Source organism: Furipterus horrens, unplaced genomic scaffold (assembly GCF_987537825.1).
Source record: "Furipterus horrens unplaced genomic scaffold, mFurHor1.1.pri manual_scaffold_4, whole genome shotgun sequence".
NCBI lineage: Eukaryota > Metazoa > Chordata > Mammalia > Chiroptera > Furipteridae > Furipterus > Furipterus horrens.
In genome coordinates this window covers 22,287,739-22,311,426 of record NW_028327174.1, presented here as the reverse complement: position 1 = coordinate 22,311,426, position 23,688 = coordinate 22,287,739, and the positions used below count along the sequence as shown (strand labels likewise).

The following is a 23,688-nucleotide window of genomic DNA, read 5'->3' as shown; positions in this document are numbered from 1 at the left end:
AAGCTCCAAATTAGACTTAAGTTATAGTTTGCTTTATCTGTCATGAATAGAAAAACAAAACAAAACAAAACCCCAACTTTATAATAGAGTCCCACTTCTGGGGCTAAAGACTTAGAAAATATTTTAAAAAGCAAAATTTTTCTGACTTCCAGTCAGTATGGTGGCATAGGTAAACGTGACTCTCTTCCTCGCACAACCACAAAATTACAACTAAAATATAGAATAACCATTACTCAGAACCATCAGAAATTGAGTTGAATGAAAGTAAGACAACTACAGGATTAAAGAAACCACATCCATCCAGAATGGTAGGAGGTGCAGAGATGTGAAGCAGACTGGTCCCACATCCATGTGTGGTGGGTAAATATTTGGAAGGGATATCTTGGGAGTGAGGAGTCCCAGGCCCACACCAGGCCCCCTAGCCCCAGGGTTTTAGTGCCACAAATATAAGTTCTACTTCTGGCTGCAAAAACTAGCAGTGATTGAGTCAGTGGAAGAAACTTCTGGAGTCCCAAGCACTTCCCCTTAAAGAACCCACACATGCACTTACTCAGACTCACTCACTCTGAGCACCTTGAATATCCAGCTTGGGTGATAGGGGAGGCTGTTCCACTGGACCCTACAGGACACCTACTACATTAGGCCACACTACCAGGACAGGGACTCATAGCAGCTCTACATAATACATAGAAACAAACACAGGGAGCTTGACAAAATAAGGAGACAAAGAAACATGGCCTAAATGAAAAAACAGATCAGAACTCAAGAAAACCAACTAAACAAAATGAAAAAAAGCATCTATCAGATGTAGAGTTCAAAACACTGGTTATAAGGATGCTTAATGAACTTAGTGAGGACCTCAACAGTATAAAAAAGATCCAGTCCTAAATGAAGGATATATTAATTGAAATAAAGAACAATTTACAGGGAAACAACAGTAGAGTGGATGAAGCTGAGAATTAAATCCATTATTTGGAATATACAGAAGAAAAAACAAACAATCAGAACAAAAAGAAGAAAAAAGAATACAGAAAAACAAGGATAGTGTAAGGAGGTTCTGGGACAACTTCAAGGATTCCAACATTCACATCATAGGGGTGCCAGAAGGAGAAGAGAAAGAGCAAGAAATTGGAAATCTATTTGAAAAAATAATGAAATAAAACTTCCCTAATTTGGTGAAGGAAATAGACATGCAAGCCCAGGAAGCACAGAGAGTCCCAAGCAAGATGAATGCAAAGAGTCCCGCTCCAAGACACATCATAATTAAAATGCCAAAGGTTAAAGATAAAGAAGAAAATCTTAAAAGCAGCAAGAAAAAAGCAGTTAGTTACCTACAGAGGAGTTCCCATAAGACTGTCAGCTGATTTCTCAAAAGAAAGTTTGCAAGCTAAGGGAATGGCAAGAAATATTCAAAGTCATGAAAAGCAGGAACCTACAGCCAAGACTGCTACCCAGCAAAGCTATTACTTAGAATCAAAGGGCAGATAAAGAACCTCCCAGACAAGAAAAAACTGAAAGGGTTCATCATCATCAAACTATTATGATATGAAATGTTAAAGGGACTTATTTAAGAAAAAGAAGAAGAGCAAAACTATGAACAATAAAATAGCAAAATAATACAAATATATCAACAATTGAATCTAAAAAACAAACTAAACGAGAACAGAGACATAATCATGGATATGGAGAACATTTTGATGGTTGCTAGATGAGAGGAGATGTGGGGGAATGGGTGAAGAGGTGAGGGGATTAAGAACAACAAATAGGTAGTCACAGAATAGCCATGGGGATGTAAAGTACAGTATAGAAAATAAAGTAGACAAAGAACTTATATGCATGACCCATGGACATGAACAATGGTGTGGGAATTGCCTGAGGGAGTGGGAGGTGTGGGTAGAGGGAGGATAAGGGGGAAAATTTGGACAACTATAATAGCATAATCAATAAAATATAATTTTTTAAAAGTGAGATGGTTGTTCTCATTTTTGTATGAAATTCATGTGAGTTTGGTTGTGTGTTTTTCCCCACCGCTATCATCTGCACTGATACAGGCATAGAGGAGGCAGGTTTGATTTTGCCAAATGAATATATTGAAACCATAAAGGAGCAAGAGGATCTATGGTGTATCCAAAAGAGTTATTATATGGAATTTAAGTTGGATAAAGAGGAGATCAAGTATGAAGAGATGATGGATAGTAAATATTCAGTAGGGTTGATGTATCAGTGTTTCTGGTGCTGTGGAATAAAAGAAATGCAGCCCTACAGGAAAAATAGGAGGTAGTAACAAAAGAATAAAATGTGTGAAATTGAGATTATTGAAGAGGTTATAGTTATTGGTAATGACAAGGTATATCTAGGCATTACCATGGGATTGTGTGGCTGAGATAATGTGGAAGACTGATAGAGAAGATGCATGGAACTACAAGACCAAAGCTTTAGAAAAATCACCTGTTGAAATTGCCCAAAATTAAGATAGGAAGAGTGTTAAAATGACAGTGAATCAGGAACCAAGATTATTGAGAAATGAAGGGAATGACCCAGGTTCCAGACAATTACAACAGTGAATAGATGTGGGTAAAATAGTCTGATGACATGAGCTTCAAAACTGAAGGGTTGAGAGAAAAAGGGGAGAATGATCTGGCAATGAGGACCAAGGAAGTCATTCATACACTACCAGGCCCAGTGGAATGGAGGCTGTGGAAGAAAAGCAGTTACCAATTGAGAGAGCTGCAGTAGGGTACAGTAATTCAGGGAACTGGCTCTGCAATCAAACTGACTGACTACTTTCTACCCATGTTACCTTGGCAACTTACTCAGTGTCACTGAGCTTCAGTGTCTTTGTCTATACAAAGAGATAATAATAGTATCCCATACAATCTCATACAAATATTGATGAGTTAAATGAGATAATGCATACAACAGGCTCAATGCAGTGTCACGCACATTGTAAGCTATACTGGGGAGATGTCCTTCTGGTACCTTACTACCTTAACATCCACAATCAGAGGGCACGATCGTTCTTTGTGACTGTGACCTTAGAATCACATTTTTAAAAAATCTTCACTAGAGGGTGTTTATTGATTTTAGAGAGTGGGGAGTGAAGAGAGAGAGAGGGAGAAACATCAATGTGAGAGAGAAACATTGATTGGTTGCCTCCCGCACACACCCTAACTGGGGATCAAACCTTCAATCTAGGTAGGTACCCTGACCTGGGATGGAGCCTATATTTTTGGTGCATGGGATGACACTCTAATCAAATGAGTCGCCCAGCCAGGGCAAAATCACACTTTTTACCCCTTTTCCTCCCAATACAACTTCAGTCAGTTTGATAAAATGCAACAAAAACTAATAGTCATTGAAAGTATAGGAACAGAGACGTGGTACAATTTCCTGGGTCCCAGGATAAACTTAAGGCCCCCGACTCTCAAGTAACCCCCCTCCTTTTTTCTGGCTGGTGATTAAAATGTTATTAAAAAGGAGCAAAAGTCCTTCAACCTTTATATATAAGTCAACCTGATGAATTGACTTATATCTATTCACATCAAAGGACAATAGATGCTAGTAAGGACAGCACAGGATGCTGAAAGGAAAAGGAGTGGCCAAGGACCAGGAAAGAAGGTTAAAAGTGGCTCAGGGCCACCTAAGACAAATTAAGACAACTTATAAATTTCTAGGGGGAGGGTAAAACCCTACATTAAATTGTGTCACAAGTAACGACTTCCCCCACTCACTCCCAAGAGCCATGTAGAGATTACCTACATCTATTTTAGGCAATTAATGTTTTTCAAAATCCCTCTCAGGGTATCTTTGTCCACATCCTGGGTTTAGCCCTTGCCCATGCTTACTATCTCTGCTCGGTTTCATGATGCAACCAAATTCTCTATTTTGGGGCTTCTTTAAAACACTGGCCTCCTATGGTTCCAGATTCTGTTTTTCTTTTGTCCTGAGTTCTCACCCTCCACCCCCACTATGTACTTAGACACTGTTTTGCTTTTGTCGTCAGCTTCTGTGAATTTTCATTTTCTATTTATTTTTCCTGTTGGAAACCTTAGGTTCTTTTGCTCCCTATCTAAGAGAGATCAAGAAACATCTTCAATTTATCCATAATACCCAGAAAAGACAGAATATTATGCCAAAAATATTTTAGTCAGTCCAAAGTATCAAAGACAAAAAGAAATAATTTGTTTCCACACTGAACATAAAGGGAGACAGGTCAGATAGAGTACAATATTTAAAATTAAAACCAGTGCCTTACTAGTAATTGCTGCTATTCTATGTTTTTTGTATTCTTCTGTAATAAAACAAGAGACTGGTAAAACAGAATCTGCACCCCAAGAGAACAAGACCTATTAGGGGGTCTCTCTCTTTAGGTTTAATGCTCTCCACTTTGAAGTTTCCCAGCTGTGGTTCCTGAAGCCACAACTTCATCTGCCCTCCATCATCCACCCAGCTGCCCGCTTTCTCTGGCTGAAGGGGGTGCACCCAAAATCCAATTCCCTTGACCTCTTAACACAAGTGAGGAAAGCCTGGATCTTTCAAAAGTGTCTTTTTAACACTGTAAGAAAAAATTTAAAAGTGTTATTGTACAGGGATAGCATGAGGGAGATTTCTGAGTTGACAAACAGTTCTGTATCTTGGTTGCAGGAGTGGTTACATGAATCTCCACATATGATAAAATGACATGAAACTATAAACACACATTGTACCAATATAAGTTTTCTGGTTTTCATATTATACTATAGTTACACAGAATATAACCACTATAGAAAACTGGTGAAGAATACACAGGCCTTCTCTGTAAGATCTTTGCAACTTCCTGTGAATCTTTATTTCAAAAGATTTTTTAAATTTTTATTTATTGATTTGAGAGAGAGAGAGAAAAAAAAATATATCGATTTTTTGTTCCATCCATTAATACACTCACTGATTGCTTCTTGTATGTGCCCTGACAGGGGATTGAACGTGCAACCTGCAAACTTGGTGTATTGGGATGATGCTCTAATCAACTGAGCTACCCAGCCAGGGTCAAGGAAGAGATATTTTTAATCATTATTTTAAAAATGATGGCAGAGTCTATGAATTTGATCAAGATTAAATAGTGGGGTTTTCTTTGTTTTGTTTTTTTTACACCACTTTCAACAACAGATCACCCAAACAGAAAATCAATGAAGAAATGTTGGTCTTCAATGACATGTTAAATCAGATGGCCTTAGCAGACATATACACAACATTCCATCCAAAAGCAGAAGAATACACATTCTTCTCAAGCACCCATGGAACATTCTCCAATGGATCATATGTTAGGTCACAAAACAAGTCTTAATAAGTTTTAAAAGATTGGAATCATATTAAGTATCTTTCCCAACCACAATGGCATGAAACTAAAAATCAATGATAAGAAAAAGAACTATAAAATTCACAAGTATGTGGAGGTTAAACAACATCCTCTTGAAGAATCAATGGGGACAAAGAAGAAATAAAAAGAGAAATCAAAAAATATCTTGAGACAAATGGAAATGGAAACACAACATACCAAAATTTATGAAATGCAGCAAAAGCAGTTCTTCTAAGAGGGAAGTTTATAGTGATGAATGCATATATTAAGAAACAAGAAAAATCTCAAATAACCTAATTTTACACCTCAAAAAGCTAGAAAGGAAAAAGAAACTAAGCCTAAAGTAAGTAAAAATAAGAAAATAAAGATTAGAGCAGAAATGAATAAAATAAAGACTAAAAATACAATGGAAAAGATCAATGAAACTAAGACCTGGTTTTTTGGAAAAAACAAAAACAAAATAAACAAGTCTTTAGTAAGACATATCAATAAAAAAGAGAGAAGATTCAAATAAATAAAATTATAAATGAAAGAGGAGACATTACAACTAATACCACACAAAATCAAAGAATCATAAGAGACTATGAATGCCAACAAAATGGACATTATAAGAAGAAATAAATTTCTACAAACATGCAACCTACCAAAACTGAATCATTAAGAATATGAAATCTAAACATATCAATTCCTGCAAATAGATTGAATCAGCAATCAAACACCTCCCAACAAACAAAAGTGCAGGACCACATATCTTCACTGGTGAATTCTATCAAACAGTTAAAGAAGGTTAATCCCAATCCTTCTCAAACTCTCCCAAAAATAGAAGAGGAGGAAAGACTTCCAAACTCATTTTTAAAGGCCAGAATTGAAGAAACCATTCTTGGACTTCCAGCCAAGATGGAGGCGTAGAAAGACACACTGCGTCTCCCTCCACAACTAAGAAGGAACACAACTACCTCAAAATGAGAGACAACCAGAAGTTCCAGAAAGGCGAGCTGCATGGAAGTCCAACAAACAAAGATATAAAGAAGAAATACTCATCCAGACAGGTAGGAGGTGCAGAGCTGGGGCAGAGAGGATGTGGTGTGGTGGTGGCAGCAGTGGTGGCAGCAGTGGCAGTGGCAGGCCAGCAGAAAGTGCAATCAAATATTTTAAAAAGTTGAGAGGGACACCTGGGGAGCACCCCCAGCACCAGTCCAGACTACACAGTTCATGGTCCCAGTGTCAGGGGAAATAAGAGCCTCATTGCTTCTGACTGTGCAGGCTGGTGGGGGTTGGGGCAGAGGAAGAGACTGCCAGTCTCTCAGCAGAATCCACTTGTTTAAAGGGCCCCCACGGCCCTGGAATGTCTGCAGACCCACCCACTCTGGGGGTAACAGCTAGAGAGACACCAGTTCCATACAGAAGTGGGAGAAGTGCCTGGAAAAGGGGCGAGTGCTGAGCAAGCGGCATTGTTCCCTCGCAGACCCCTCCCCCACATACAGCGCCTCAGCGTGGTGAAACAGGTCGTGCCATACTGACAAATACCTAAGGCTCCGCCCCTTACAATGTAACAGGAGCAAGAGGCACAGAGGCAAACAAACACAGGAGCCTGTCAAGATGATGAGACAGAGAAGTAAGGCCCAAAAGAGGGAACGGATCAAGGTTCCAGTGAGAGATCTAATCGATGAGGAGATAGCAAACCTAACAGATGCAGAATTCAAAACACTGGTGATAAAGATGCTCACAGGCTTGACAGATATGCTTGAGTATGGCAAACACGTAAGGGAAGAAGTGAAGGCTATGCTAAGTGAAACAAAGGAAAATCCACACGAAACCAATGGTGAGTGAAAGGAAACCAGGATTTAAATCAACGATTTGGAACATAAGAAAGAAAAGAACCATCGACCAGTATAGAATGAGGAAACAAGAATTGAAAACAATGAGGAGAGGCTTAGGAACCTCTGGGACAACTTTAAACATGCCAATATCTGAATCATAGGGGTGCCAGAAGGAGAAGAGGAAGAGCAAGAAAACTTATGTGAAAAAATAATGAAGAAAAACGTCCCAAATTTGATGAAGGAAATAGACATACAAGTTCAGCAAGCACAGAGAGTCCCAAACAAGCTAGACCCAAAGAGGAGCACACCAAGACACATCATCATTAAAATGCCAAAGGTGAAAGATAAAGAGAGAATCTTAAAAGCATCAAGAGAAAAACAGAGAGATGCCTACAAAGAGGTGCCTATAAGACCATCAGCTGATTTCTCAAAAGAAACTTTGCAGGCAAGAAGGGACTGGCAAGAAGTATTCAATGTGATGAAAAGCAAGGACCTACAACCAAGACAACTCTATCCAGCAAAACTATCATTTAGAATGGAAGGGCAAATAAAGTGCTTCCCAGACAAGGTAAAGCTAAAAGAGTTCATCATCACCAAGCCATTATTATATGAAATGTTAAAGGGACTTACTTAAGAAAAAGAAGATCAAAATTATGAACACTAAAATGACAACAAACTCATAACTATCAACAACTGAATCTAAAAAATAAAAACAAAATCCAACTAAGCAAACCAGAATAGGAACAGAATCACAGGTATGGGGATCATTTGGAGGGTTATCAGCTGGGAGGGGGGAGGGGGAGAAATGGGGTAATGGTGCAATGATTAAGAAGCATAATTGATTGGTACAAAATAGACAGGGGGGAGTTAAGAAAAATATAGGAAAGGGTGAAGCCAAAGAACTTACATGTGTGATCCATGAGTGGGATTGCTGGAGGGAAGGGGGGTACTGGGAAGAGGGAAGCAAAGGGGAGAAAAATTGAGACCACTGTAACGACATAATCAATAAATTACACTTTAAAAAAAAAAAAGGCCAGAATTACCATACTATCAAAGCCAGACAAGGACACTAGAACAAAAACAAAAAATTACAGATCAATATTCCTGATGACTATAGATGCAGAAGTCCTCAACATAATATTAGTAGGCCATATTCAATAGTATATTAAAAGGATTATACATCATGATCAAGTGGGACTTATTCAAGGGTGCAAGGATGGTTCAGTATCCACAAATCAATCCATGTGATACACCACATTAACATGAAGAATAAAAATCATGATCATCTTAATAGATGCAGAAAAAGCATTGGACAAATTCAACATCCTTTCGTAATAAAAACTCTCAAAGTACGTATAGACGGAATGTACCTCAACATAGCAAAGGTCATATATGAAAACTTCACATCTAACATTATACTAAATAGTGAAAAGCTTAACTTTTTTCCTCTAAGATCAGGCGCAAGACAAGGACGCCCACTCTCACCAATTTTATTCAACATAATACTAGAAGTCCCAACCAGAGAAATTGGACAAGAAAAAGAAATAAAAAGCATTCATATAAGAAAAGAAGTAAAATTGTCTTTATTTGTAGATGACATATTACACATACAAAACCCTAAAGATGCCACCAAAACATTGTGTGAAGTTTCAGGATACAAAGTCAATATACAAAAATCGGTTGTGTTTCTATACAATAACAACAAACTATCAGAAACATAAATTAAGAAAGCAATTTCATTTTAATAGCATCAAAAAGAATAAAATACTTAGGAATAAATTTAACCAAGGACATGAAAGATCTATATACTGAAAACTATAAAACATTGATGAGAGAAACTGAGGATGACACATTAATAGAAGGGTATTTCATGTTCATGGATTGAAAGAATTAACATTGTTGAAATGTCTATAATATCCAAAACTCTCTATAGAGTCTGTGCAATCCCCATCAAACTTAATTTTTCACAGAAATAAAAAAACAATCCTAAAATTTGTATAGAATCAAAGATGACCCTGAATAAACAAAGCAATCCTGAAAAAAAAGAACAAGGCTGAAGGCATTACCCTTTCTGATTTCAAACTATATTACAAAGCTACAATAATCAAAAACATATGATATTGGCATAAAAACAGACACATAGATCAATAAAACACAATAGAGAGCCCAGAAATAAACCCACACGTATATGGTTACTTAATTTTTGAGAGAGGAGCCACAAACATACAATGGGGAAAAGGTAACCTCTTCAGAAGATGAAGTTGGAAAAACTGGATTACCACATACAAAAGAATTAAACTAAACCCTATCTTAAACCATACTCAAAAATCAACTTTAGCCCTGGCTGGTGTGGCTCAGTAGATTGAGTGCTGGCCTGTGAACCAAAGGGTTTCCTGGTTCTATTCCCAGTCAGGGCACATGCCTGGGTTGTAGGCCAGGTCCCCATCTGGGGGCATGTGAGAGGCAACCACACATTAATGTTTCTCTCTCTCTCTTTCTCCCTCTCTTCTCCTCTCTCTAAAAATAAATAAATAAAATCTCCTTTAAAAAATCAACTTTAAAAATACATTTAATTCTAAAGACTTGAATGTAAGACCTGAAACCATAAAACTTCTAGAAGAAAACATAGGGGATACACTCATTGCACTGGTCTTGGCAATATATATATTTTTTAATCTGACACCAAAAGCAAAAGCAACAAAAGCAAAAATAAACATGTGCGACTACAACAAACTAAAACGTTTCTGCTCAGCAAAGGAAACCAACAAAAAGTGAAAAGGCAGCATAACAGATGAGAGAAAATGTTTGTAAACCACATGTCTGATAAGGGGTTAATGTTTAAAATATACAAGAAACTCACACACCTCAATAGCAAAGAAGAAAATAACCCAATTTAAAAGTGGGCAAAGAATCTAAATAGACATTTTTCCAAAGAAGATATAAAAACAGCCAACAGGTACATGAAAAGGTGCTCAGCATCACTAATCATCAGGAAGATGCCAATTCAAACCCAATGAAATAGTACTTCACCTCTTAGGATGGCTATTATCAAAAAGACAAGTGATGACAAATGCTGGCAAGCATATGGAGAAAAAGGAGCCCTTGTGCACTGTTATTAGCAATGTGAACTGGTATAGCCACTACGGAAAACATAATGGATATCGCTCAAAAAATTAAAACTAGAACTTAACCATGTGATCCAGCAATCCCACTTCTAGGTATATATCCAAAAGAAATTAAGCCATTATCTCAAAGAGTTATGTGAACTCCTACATTCATTGCATCATTAATCACAATAGCCAAAGTATGGAAGCAACCTAAGTGTCCATCAACAGACGAGTGGATCAAGAAAATATCATACACGCACACACACACACACACACACACATACAATATGGAATATTGTTCAGTCTTTAGTAAAGGAGGAAATCTTGTCATGTGTGACAGCATGGATGAATCTGGAAGACATTGTGCTAAGTGAAATAAGCTAGTCAGAGAAAGGCAAGTACTGCATGATATCACTTACATGTGGAATTTTTTTTCAAAGAAAAAAAAGTCAAACTCATAAAAACAGAAACTAGAAAAGTAGTTGCCAGGGGTGGGGAGGTAGCAAATAGGGAGCGGTTGGAAAAAGGGTAACAACTTTTTGTTATAAGATAAATGAGGTCTGATGATATAATGTATGGCATAGTGACTATAGGTGATAATATTATATTGTGTAATTGAAATTTGCTGAGAGCAGAACTTAAATGTTCTCACTCCAAAAAAGAATTTTTAAGGGTCGAAATGTTGGGTGATGGGTACATTAACTAACCTGATAAAAGCAATTCTTTTCATAATGCATATGCATATCAAATCATCACATTGTATACTTTAAATACCTTATAACTTATTTGCCAATTACATCTCAATAAAGCTGAAAAATAGTTTTCTCATATTTTTAGTTTTAAAAAAGAGAACAGATATGCAATAACTATAAAGTCACATTTCCACAGAATATATTTCTGATACTAGGCATCACAATAAAAAGCAACTTTAGCTCTGGCTGTTGAGGCTCAGTGGATTGAGCGCTAGCCTGAGAACCTAAAGGCCATTGACTCAAATCCCAGTCAAGGCACATGCCTGGGTTGCGGGCGGGTCCCCAGTTGGGGGCGTGTGAGAGGCAACCCATTGGTGTATCTCTCACATATCAATGTTTCTCTCCCTCTCTTTCTCTCTCCCTTCCCCCTCTCTAAAAATAAATAAAATCTTTTTTAAAATAAAATTTAAAAAGCAACTTTAGAGAGCCCCAAAATTCCTCTAGTGCCTTCTGGACTAGTCCAATTTTAACTGGGTCCCTTCCTATCAAGTTCTATTGGCCTCTGGGCACCTTCTTTTCTCCTTGCCATGAGGAGCTGATCCACCAGTTCATTTTCTACTGACCAAAGAAATGTGACAATTCATCTGCTTTAAAAAGTTAAGTCTCAAGTGATTTGCAAGACAGTGTCATTGATATCCTTTAAGCCACAATGGGTGGTTTTCTAGGCCTTGGTGATGAGCCCTTCCCAGCTCTGAAGTCTTCGAGGATGATTCATGTAGAACCCCTCCCTGCCATTCAACCAGGGAAATGATCTCGGGGTAGAGTTAACCATGCCAAACCATAACCATCCCACTGTACAAGGCAGCTGTGATGAGGGAATTTGTCAACAGCAGAACTCAAATAGACTGAAGATTCTCTCTGGCAGGGTAGACTTGTTTTTTCTGTTACTTGTCAGATTCTATTATCCAGTTACAAAAAAGAAGAAAAATTTCTACATCATGAGCATGTTTCTTAATCTTAACGTTTTTCCAATTCTTTTTTTCTCTGGAGAAATCCTCCTCCACCCAAAACACTGTAGTCCAAGATACAACGTCAATTTCATTGCACGTGTAATGACAGGCAGGTGGGGGAAGGGTGTTCAAGTTAAACAGTTAAGAAACAATGTAAATGGCTTTATGCTGCTTGGTCGACTTGTCATAATCTTTCTGAAGGTTCCCTACTGTGATTCCCTCTTGGTTCTTCAGACCCTTTGATTTGAGTTCTAATTACTTCATCATGTGTTAACCTCCAGTCTAAGGTCAACTGTTGAATTTAGCCCTTTTGGTCTATGGAAGATCAAAGTCCTCCTTTATTTTTTCTTTTCTTTTTTCTTTTCCCAGCAGTTGTCCCATTTTTTCCCCCATTGCTCTCCCCTACCCCATCCCCTCTCCCACAGTCAATCCCCACCCTGTTGTCCATGTCCATGGGTCATTTATACATGTTCCTTGACTAGACCCTTCCCCTTCTTTCTCCCTTCTCCCCCTCCCCTCTCAAAGTCCTTTTTTGATGGGCACACATACATATATACATACTCATATATGAGTATATACATTTAGCTGCTAAATGTCTGAATTTCCATAATATAATAGCCCTCTCCTCACATTCTCCTTCTATGGTGCTAAGGTTTTGATATGGAATAAGATAAGTCAGCCAGAACTGGGTTATAAACCTGCTTTATTACAAGTAGATAGTAGACACTGAGAATGATAAAGTAAGTGGAACATTGAATAGATAAAGGGGAAACAAAAAATCAAGGGTGTGCCCCACAATGAATTTCAGAGTCAGAACTGTAACACCAGGCAATCATCAGGAAAGGAGACTCCCTGTGGAATAGTGCAAGATAGCAGTGCCCTTCCCATGTTGTCATCCACTGATAATAAACCACACTGAAGCACCAAAACGATGTCATCATCAGACACTACCTCCAGCCTTGTAACCCAACACCCAAGTTCTATTTAAATCATACTCCTATGTCTTCTCTCAGTCATGGTGAAATAATGAGACTATTGTGAGGAACGGAAAGCAACAGATTGGTCCTAGCCCTTGGAGAAGCTGGTGGAATATGTGTGGATTAGTTAATACTTGGGGTACTATTTTCCTGCATAGTCTTCATTATCCAGTCAATGTAGTTCTTCACTCGTGTGTAAATCCCGTAAGTCCCACATTCAGGGCCCCAGGACACCAAGCCAGCTACATAGAATTTGGGATTCTGTTCAGTGGGGTCCTGAATAGCAAGGGCTCCACCACTGTCCCCATCACAGCTATCAACACCTTTCTCTCCTCCAGCACAGATCATGTTATCAGTGAAGACGTAGCTATTTATATCCACATTACGATTTTTTGCCTTCACCTGCCGACACTTTGATAAAGAAGCAATGGGTATCTTTGCCCCTCTGAGCTTTAAAACATGATCTCTTGTGTTTGTTCTGCCCCAGCCTGAGATCAGTCCTATGACTTTCTCCGAAGGGTTGTATTCTGAGGAGTTGCCTGGCAAGCAGATAAGGGAGACACTGGGTCCCATTTTCACTGGGTCTTTAAGCCGTATCAGTGCAATATCATTGTCAAAATTCTTTCGTGTTTCTGGGTTCTCCAGGAATTCCCAACCTGGGTGAAGAATCACTTGTTCAGCAGTAAGCATCTGGGCGTTCTTCAGTTTTTCACGGTTCACTGAGGTGGACCCAACATACATTGTTGGGGTGTTGGTTTTCTCCACGACATGAGCAGCTGTCAGCACCCAGTACTCATCAATGAGAGCCCCACCAGCCCGTGGGTCTGAAAAGTAGACTTGCCAGGGGAAATTTTTAATATCTGCAAGATATCCTCCAAATATCCTCTGTGTTCCTTTAAAGGGCTCACTGGGGGTGCCACAGACTAGGAAGGAACAAGAACAAGGTGGGGAGGGAGCAGGAAATAAATTGCTGGCCTTCTACAAGTCCTTCAACCACTCAAAAAGCTGCCGGGCTTCAGAGTTCTCTAGCACAATATTTCAACACCTGACTCATTCTGAACATACCTATGGACCAAACATCCCATGTTGCTTATTCCACAAGCAAGCTATGGGAGAGACTGGGTAAACTGAGGCAGTGTGTGAACTACTACTGCTTCACACTGTGGGCAACTTGACTCACAGCCCTGAAGACTTCGGCCCAGGCTCAGCAGGCAGGATCCATCTGGGAGCCAGGCTGGGAAACTCTTTCCTCATACCGGTAGTGAGGGAAGCAAGCATTCTACCTTCGTCTGATGCCCAAATCAAAAGCTTATCACCTTCTTTACTGAAGTCCTAATTGCAGCTGAGTCCCTCCTAGTGATTCATGGAACTGGGGTAGAGACAAGGTTCTCTTCTTTCATCTCATTTCCCATTGGCTGGTTCTAGGTTTGATCACTTTGCCATTACCCAGTATAACTAAAAATGAATTTTATTTCAGATTAAGTTGCCTTACCTAAATTCCTCACTGGTCAGCCTCAATGGGCTCTGAGTTGAGCATAACAGGCTTTGGACTCAGACCTGGGTTCAAAGCCTACCCCTGCTTCTCACTAACTTTGTGAACTTGCACTTAATTCACTCATCTGTAAAGTGAGCCTAATAATACCTACCTCATAGGGCTGTTGCAAGGGTTTGAATGAGACAATAAATGCAATTAATTAGCACAGTCCACAGCTCTCAGTAACATTGCTGTTAGTACCAGTATCATTATTATCTTGGCTTTGCCTATGAGCCTTCTTCTACTCAACTCTGATCTGTCTGCAACCCCTCATTTCTTTTACAGTCTCCACCTCCATGAACTAGGCTCTGGTAGGCCCAAATTGTTAAGTCTTTTCCCAAAAGAATTACAGCTACCTTCAGAAGGTGACTCCACTTACCTGCACCTGTGACTCTGGTTCCCACCCAAGCCTGAGCCCTGATTACCTGGAACACAATTTGGCAGCTCTGTGCCCAGCAACTCATTAACCCAGCTCCCGTTTCCAGCGCAGTGATACTCCCCTGGAATAGCACAAGGGACACAGGACACACTCACCACCACATCTTCTATCTTCTATTCCAACCCCTCTTTCATTCATCCTCTGGGATTTAGGATGATATTAGATCAAATAATTAGAAAATAATCTTGAGAATATCTTCCAAACAATTTCTCTGGCCTCTCTCCTGCCTAGAAAGGGAAAGGAACAGTCTCCATAGCAGAAGAAAGAGGATTATGGTAGAGACTGGGAAAGCGCTTCAAGGAGAAAAAGAAAATTAATCAATTAACTAAAATTAAATGAAAAGCAATGAAATGGGACATATTGTGTCTCATCCAGTCCTTCCTCTAGGACTACCAAAGCCTTTCCATCAAGAACACCTGTCATCATAGCATGGTGACTTGAAGCTGGAAGCATTACCTCTGCAGGCTCTACATTAAATAATTGGTCAGACGCTGGGTAACCACATGAAAATAGATATTGTAGGGGGGATTCCTGCCACAGTTGTGAAGCTGAGCTAGGTGACCTCTATGATTCATCATTAATGATTCTGTGAAACCTACCCTGCCCATATGAAAACTATATCTTTAGAATAAACCAAGAGGATGAACAGAGTCCATCTCATCTCCTTCACGTCTCTCCAAACTCTCTCTGACGTAGAAAGATTTAACTATTTACCCTCCAACACTCTCACCCTTTCTCTTTATTCTCTCATCAAAAAAACCTACCACTTTCTTCGTTCTGCATGTAATAATATGGCTCCTCACAAGTGTAGCGAACAACAGCACCAAATGAAGTATCTTCTGGTTCTTCGACTTTACCATTCCTAATGGGTTCAGGAGAGCCACAATCCACAGCTACAAGAGGAAGGCAAGAGATTGATGGTCTGGATAACCACTTCTTCCCAGGAAGTCGCTGGTCATTAGGCCACTCCCATCCTCCCAGCTATGTCCCTCCTTCCTTCCCCACGCCCACATCCATAAGCACACTTGGAATGATTCTCCACACCAGCCTTTCTGTAGCCATGCTTTCCAATTGGCAGCACTCGATTCCCCAGCCAACTGACTCTGCCAACTAAGATAGCCCCTTTCAAGCTGCAAGGAGGAACCTGGTTCTCCGTGGTTGGGGGAAGCTCCTGCAGAAGCCAGGAATAGATCTATATGGTGCCACCAATCTCACAGCTTCTTTTTTTTTTTTTTTTAAAGAAACCTGCCAGGCTGACCTAAAACCAGATCAGGGCTGGGAATTCATGACTGGCTTCCCTTCAAAAACCCGACCCACTCTCACAAACTTAAAAGCAAATCATATATTTGAATCTTGATTTTTCAATTCCCTTTGAGAGGGGAAAAAAAAAAGTATCATTTTAAAGAGATACATACGTTCACAAACCAGTTTGGAATTACTCCACTTTCCATTGCTTTGACAAGTAGAATAGAAATATGTCAAGCCAACACTTCCCTAGAGAATGATAGATGCCACCATTAATTTATAAGAAGGTATATGGAATATTAAAATAAAAAATGAAATCAATCTCTGGCCTTGAGTCAGAGGAATTCTCACCACACAAACCCTCGGGACGTCTTAGCAGAATGACCCAAAGCACCCAGGAGTTGGGGCTAAAACTTTGCCACAGCATATCAGCTTCCCTTCCCCCAGGAAGACTGTGGGCACAGAGAGAATGCCAGGCTGGCCAAGGACCTCCCCGACTCGCAAGGAAAGACTAAAAATGCTGAGCTGTTCTGTTTATGGAGAAGGTGTTATACCTTGCTTAAACAAGAACACTCGGCAAACAATAGGACGATTCTGGTATGCTCATCCTCACCTAGAGATTAGGGAAAAGCCCCTAACAGTACTGTACCTTTACAACTTCAAACCCTTCCTGACAGGTTATCTTCACCACATCCTTGAACACATATTTTTCCTTCTCAGGCTCCCAAAGAGAATTGGCAGACACTTCTTTAGGACAAGGGATTGCTTGGAAATGACAGGAAAAATAATTAACCAAATAGTTGGATAATCTCTGTTCTATTTACACCATTCTCACACTTTATAAAATTATTCAGTCATCCTCAATTCTGATTCCTGTAATTTCAATATGGAGATGTCTTAAATAATATGGCATTACTAACTAACCACTCCCCAAGTTGTCTGCCCTCATAGGTCCGATTGAAGCACTCCTAGATGATGAGGCATTTCTAGTAACCACTGACAGGTTTAAATCTTACTGAAGAAGAGGCATAATCAGGATATCCCTCCATACAACAATATACCTGTTTTGATTTTACCTTGTCCAGGGACTTTGTTACAACCAAACAAAGAACAACTTTTAGATTACTCACGATCTCCATGATAACGAAGTTTCCAGCCCTTTTCTTGCCCTGTTTGATCTGTTTGGAAGATGATATCAAGAACATTACTCTTGGTTTCAATACTTAGTGGCCCAGGGAATCCATTTCCGCAGTAAGGACCAAATTTCTGGTTTCTTGCAACAAACTGAAAGGACACAAAATAATGAAATCAGAAGAGAGAAAGAGCTAAAAAATATAAAAAGGAAAGACTAAAAGTTAGAGAGGAACTTCTGGTGAAGATGGAGATGTAAGAAGACATGCTTCACCTCCTGGTGCAACCATAGAAAGAATTATGACCAGATTTCAAAAACAAATAACAACCAGAACTGTCAGAAAGTCAAGCTATATGAAAGTCTGACAACCAAGAATTTAAAGAAGCCATATTCATCCAGATGCGTAGGAGGGTCAGAGACATGGAGATGGGACCGAGAGAGAGGGCAGCTTGGACAAGTGGCAGTGGTGGCTGCAGAACAGACAGCCTCACATTCACGCATGGAGGATAAAAATCAGGAGGGATGCCCCAGGATCAAGCAATCCCAGCCACAGTTCAGACTGCACAGCCCAGGGTTCCCACACCAGGAAGATAAATCTCCATTACTTCTGGCTGTAAAAACCAGTGGGATTTGGGGCAGTGGAAGAAACTGCCAGATTTGCCTCTTAAAGGGCCTGCATGGTCTTAGAACATGTGCAAACCCCAGGGCCACAACTGGAAGGGCACCAATCACATATGGTAAATGGGTAAAGTGACTGGAAAAGGAGCAAGTGCTGAGCAAATCACCAGAAGCCAGGCAGCAGCATTGTCCCCTCTCTGAGCTCCCCACCACAAACAGAGCCACAAAGCGGTAAAGCAGGTTGCCCCACCCTGGCAATTGCCTAAAGCTCTGCCCCACACATTCACTGGTGCCTTTGCTAGATGGGCCACACTACTAAGACAGGAAGTAAAAGCAGCTCTACCTAATACACAGAAACAAACACAGAGAGGCTGCCAAATTGAGGAGGCAAAGAAATATGGCCCAAATGAAAAACAGAAAGGAAAAAAAAAAACAGAAAAAGAACTAAATGAAACAGAGATAGCTAACCTATCAGAGGCAGAGTTGAAAACACTGGTGATAAGGATGATTAGAGAAATCATAGAATATTGCAAAAAAATAAAGGAAGAAATGAAGGTTACACAAAGTGAAATACAGAAAAATATACAGGGAACCAACAGCGAAGGGAAGAAAGACGAGGTTCAAATCAATGATTTGGAACATAAGGAAGAGATAAACAGTCAACAGTACAGAATGAAGAAACAAGAATTGAAAAAAACAAGGAGAGGCTTAGGAACCTCTGGGACAACTTTAAACATACCAACATCCAAATCATGGGGGTGCCAGAAGGAGAAGAGGAAGAGCAAGAAATTGAAAACTTATTTGAAAAAATAATAGAAGAAAGCATCCCAAATTTGGTGAAGGAAATAGACATACAAGTCCAGGAAGCACAGAGAGTCCCAAACAAGTTGAACCCAAAGAAGAACACACCAAGATACATAATTAAAATGCCCAAAATTAAAGATAAAGAGAGAATCTTAAAAACAGCAAGAGAAAAGCAGAGAGTTACCTACAAAGGAGTTCCCATAAGACTGTCAGCTGGCTTCTCAAAAGAAATTTTGCAGGCAAGAAGTATTCAATGTGATGAAAAGCAAGGACCTACATCCAAGATTACTCTATCCAGCAAAGCTAGCATTTAGAATGGAAAAGCAGATAAAGTGCTTTCCAGACAAGGTAAAGCTAAAAAAGTTCATCATCACTAAGTCATTATTACGTGAAATGTTAAAGATACTTATTTAAGAAAAAGAAGAAGATCAAAACTATGAACATTAAAATGACAACAAATGTACAACTATCAATAACTGGATCTAAAAAACAAAAACAAACTAAGCAAACAACCAGAAAAGGAATAGAATCATAGGTATGGAGATCACTTAGAGGGTTATCAGCTGGGAGGGGGAAGTAGGAGAATGGGGGAAATGGTGCAGGATTAAGAAGCGTAGTTCACATGAACAAAATAGACAGGAGGATGTTAAGAACAGTATAGGAAAGAGAGAAGCCAAAGAACTTAAATGCATGACCCTTGGACATGAACTAAGGGGAGGGTTGCTGGAGGGAAGGGGGGTACTGGGCAGAGGGGAGCAAAGGGGGAAAACTGGGACAACTGTAACAGCATAATCAATAAAATATACTTCAAAAAATAAAAGAGAGGTAAATGAAAATAATATAAAATACAACAAATGGAGGGAGAAAAGAAAGGGCAGGAGGAAAGATAATTTGTCTTCAAGGAGAAATGTTTCTGTGTGAGTTGGAAGAAAAATTAATTATCCATCACGCACAACTAAACTGTCAACGCAGTTGCCCTCTGAATCAGCTGGTTCCACATCAAAATCTTCTCTCCGCACAGTCACCACCACTTGAAAACCCTCCTCCAACAGGATCTGATATTCACACCTTGAATTCTCTGGGTATGGATTGGGATAATTGGGACTTGTGATCTCCCCAATCAGTTCAGTGAATACATCCCCACTGCAATTGACTAAGAGAGAAAAGGAGAAAGGGGTAATCAAATGTAGGCTCGAGCAAAGAAGTTTCTGTCCTATTCTACGATTCCTGTTATGAACTGACATTCCCTGACTGGAGCCCATATACAGCAATTACACACCCAATACATATTAGCAGAGCTACCCAGTGCCTATTGGGTTTCCATCACATTGCTTATGCTAGAGCCTTTCATAGTTATGAACCATCCCAGGTAGACTCTTCACAGGCTTCTCTCTCTCTTCCACAATTAATTAACTTGACTCTAACCTTGCCTTCCTCCACTCTTGTGGCTCCCCCTCGGGTAACTAAGAATAGATACCAAATCAAGGCTGAGGCTAATCAAAATCAGAAGGGTAGATAAAGCCCTTACTGAAGCCTCAAGCCATTCCAAATCCCAGGGACCATGCACACCTCTCAATGCCAAACTCACCTCCACAATTTTTCATATCATCATGGAGGAAGTATTCTGGGGGGCAGGAGCAGAAGTAACCACCAATGAAGTTGTTGCAGAAGTGGCTACAAGGGACATCTGCAAAGTCTGTGCACTCATTTACATCTACAAAAGTAGAGAAAAACAGGTCAGGGACAAAGACCTAGAAGGAAGAATGAGGTTAAATCAAACTATAAGGGCAAGAAAAAATAAGGAAGGCCTGTTGCTTAAAGACTTTCGTTTCAGGATGATATTATTCTATATTGCTCTCCTGAAATGTGATTCCAGAGTTGTATCTTAGCATTGCACAGCTATAAGGGAGCTCTCACTCCCAGAGACCTCTGACTTTTCTCACAAACAGAGCATTTCAGCTCCAAAGAAAACACTCTGCAAGTTAAACATGATGATATGTCTTCAGCAAGGAAGAACAATTAGTACATTTATTACTTTGTATGATGTTGGCATTTCTGTCAAATCCAATCTATAGCTTGGCTTTATAAGATGTTCCAACTTTATTTTAGGTGTAGAAGCACACAGAATTTGAAGGTTTGTATGTCATATATTGAATGAGTTTGAATACCATACATTCCTTGTGTGAGTCTTGGCAAGTTATTTAGCTTTCCTAGTCTTCACTTTCCTTACCTTTAAATGAAGATAATAATACCTGCCTTGAAGAGTTGAGGTGAAGATTAAATTAATATATGAAAAACTCCTAATACAGAGTCCACTTCATAATGGCTCTCAATAAATTACTATTTATTATCTGTTCTTAATATTATATCATCACCACTAAGATATGATTGTGTGTTTGAATTTCATAACAGCAATTCATAGAGGGATCCAAGTCAAGTTTACACTTCGTGAGAGTTATAAAAAGAATCTGTATTCACAGCATTGCTCAATGTCTATCCTGCTTCTAATATTATAGCTGGATTGATGAATCAATAGAGAAAGGTGGGCCTTACCTACAGCAGCATAGTACGCAGCAAACCCAGTGAAACGCTCTTCATTGGAGAAGTCTGACTTAAAGATCACCTGGAGTTTATTGTATGGAACTTGGAACTCTTCCACAATTGGGGAATTGGGTTTATTGCTGGTCCTCTGTCCACATATTTTCCCTTCTTCAAGGCCTCCTGACATTATCTAAGAGAAGCATCAAAAAGAAGTTAGGAAAAGGTAATATTTTGATACAGAGGTGAGAGGAAAGGGGACAAAGAGAGTAGAACATATACCACCTTAGGACTATTTGACTCTAGTTCACTGTATGCCTATGGCACTCCCTCCTACATCCTTCTCATTTGACCGCCCAGCCCTAAGCTGTGTGTGCTCATTATAATATACCTGCACAGAGTCATATGCGCAGTTCTCTGACAGCTCTATGTCCAGATGGGTGAAGTAGAGATGGATTCCGTACCCTTCCGAAACTTCTATATCCCAAGATTCCTCTATGTCATTGGGGTATGCCTGAGGATAGTTAGGGGACAGGATCTCCCCATACATGGCAGGCTCAGCATAAACCCATGCCAAAAGGCAAAACAGGACAATGCACCTGAAAAAAAGGGGGGGAGCATATGAAGAGGTGGGTGACACAGGTACAGCAGACTAGTGCAGAGCTCCAGCATTTGTCACGGGGAGGACAATACATGTGGAGAAGAATCTTAGGTTGAAATAAAGCAAAAAGGCATAGATCAAACCAAAACCCAGGCTTCAGACCTGAGCTGTTTTCTTGAGAAGATAAAGAGAATGGAATCCATGCACATCTCTGTAACTTGTGGTTGCTTACCACATCGTTGGCAATTTGTCCATCCCTGGTGAACAACACATCTCTTGGACCTGGCTCTCTGCACCTATGGACTTTGGAGCTAAAGGGGTGGCAGGTCTAGCAGGTCTACAGGCACCTGCTTTGGTGGTAGAGGTCACCTGGTTCAGGGTCACCTTCATAAGAATAACAGACAGGTTAAACAGAGCCCTATCACTAGTCACTACCATTTCACACCTATCTTCTTACACCCTTCCTCATTTTACCTCAATTAATTTTCTAGACCAAAACTAAATCTTATCCTTCTCCCATTGCTTCTCTGGACCTTATCCCAGTTTTTCTCCAAAAGAATGAGCACTTTCTCCCAGTTTTCTTTCTCCTTTCTTCTCTTCTTCACCCTGACTCCCCACTCTATCTGTCTATCTGTCTCTCCTGTCCTCACAATATCCACATTTCTACTCACATTTTCAGGAGCCTTTCCCTATTGTGATCCTTCACTTAGGACATTTTCTCCCTCCTCTTTGACAATTATCCCCCATCACTTCAAACCAGCTCTCTTTACTATGTTCATTACTGTGTGCATTTCTATTGATACTGCCAATGACCACTGATGGAGCATTGAGCTTCTTGCACTAGAGCGAGGCAGTGACCTTGGGAGAAGTGGTCTGAGACAGCGTTGGGTGGGAAAGGAGAAAAGGAGCCACTGAATTACAAGAAACATAAAAGGAAAATAAAGGTATTCCCTCAATTTTTTATGTTAATTTTCCAGATATATTTTCCCTTTACTAAAAAGACAAGATATCTTCCCACAGTTCCTAGAAAAGTTTTACCAGATGTAAACCCTGAAAACAGTGCTAGGCAGTGGGGTGATGTGAGGGTGGATGAGGTCATCCTAAGAGAAATAGGTTATCTATATTTTGCCTTCCTTTCATTCTGCTCTTTCCAGCCCTCCATCTTTGCCCATAACCTTTGTATGTGAAGTTTTCTGCCTTTCTTTTTTCCTCCATCAAAGCTCTGTTCTTCATTTTTAAGGTTTTACCTTCAGAAGCTGATGGGAGCAAGTGGGTCAGTCCCCTCTGTTGCCAGTGGGCATGCTGGGCGACCCTGCTGGCTCCCAGGGAGAGAAGCACAGGGCCTGGACGCTCCCTCTCTCTGCAGGAACCTCTGCCGGCCTCCCTGTCTGGTTCTGTTCATATGATTCTTTACTCCAGTGTGCATGTCTGAAATTCCCTGATCTAAACAAGAGGGGGCTGGGAGACCATGACATAGGGAAAGGGTAACTCAGCCTTGATCTTGGAGCTCCCTCTGCTTTTGAAACAAGAACTGCATACCTCTCTCAGGCCTGAGATTCCTCTATCCATGGTTAGAGAGAGAGAAAGGAGGAATGGGGAATTTCACCGATTGCCTAATGCTCTTTTTCAGCCAAGGGGTGTGTTAGAGTTTTCGGAGAAGTCAGGTGATTTGTGGGAAAAGGAGGGGATTAATCCAGGGGGGGGGGGCAAACACAGAAAGTCCAGCCCTCCAGTTGTGTATGAATCATGAATTAAGGAAAAGTAGTTATCGTTAACGTAGGTCCTCTCTGCCTTTAAAACATATTTAATGCGATAATGACAAACCTAGACCCAAGC

At 40.0% G+C, this 23,688-nt stretch overlaps 1 protein-coding gene across 1 annotated transcript; it reads right to left on the bottom strand.

The window, feature by feature from the left end:
- Window positions 1-12,650: 12,650 nt before the first annotated feature.
- On the bottom strand, window positions 12,651-23,266 carry C1S (complement C1s). Its single transcript, XM_090272797.1, has 12 exons — window positions 23,100-23,266; window positions 22,085-22,236; window positions 21,643-21,850; window positions 21,267-21,444; window positions 20,302-20,427; window positions 19,667-19,866; window positions 17,290-17,443; window positions 16,809-16,924; window positions 16,330-16,408; window positions 15,679-15,807; window positions 14,901-14,975; window positions 12,651-13,864 (listed from the first exon to the last, which is right to left on the bottom strand). Exons 2-12 carry the CDS (start codon window positions 22,123-22,125, stop codon window positions 13,065-13,067), a joined length of 2,106 nt encoding a protein of 701 aa, XP_090128923.1. The 5' UTR covers window positions 22,126-22,236; window positions 23,100-23,266; the 3' UTR covers window positions 12,651-13,064.
- Between the last annotated feature and the right edge of the window lie 422 nt (window positions 23,267-23,688).

Bases quoted from the DNA above. Each gene is read 5' to 3' on its own strand.
- C1S (XM_090272797.1), bottom strand. From the start codon at position 22,125: ATGTGTTGTTCACCAGGGATGGACAAATTGCCAACGATGTG. The intron at 21,445-21,642 runs GTATATTATAAT...TGCTTCTCTTAG, and splicing joins GCGCATATGACTCTGTGCAG to ATAATGTCAGGAGGCCTTGA. The intron at 19,867-20,301 runs GTGAGTTTGGCA...TTTCTCTCTTAG, and splicing joins TGATATGAAAAATTGTGGAG to TCAATTGCAGTGGGGATGTA.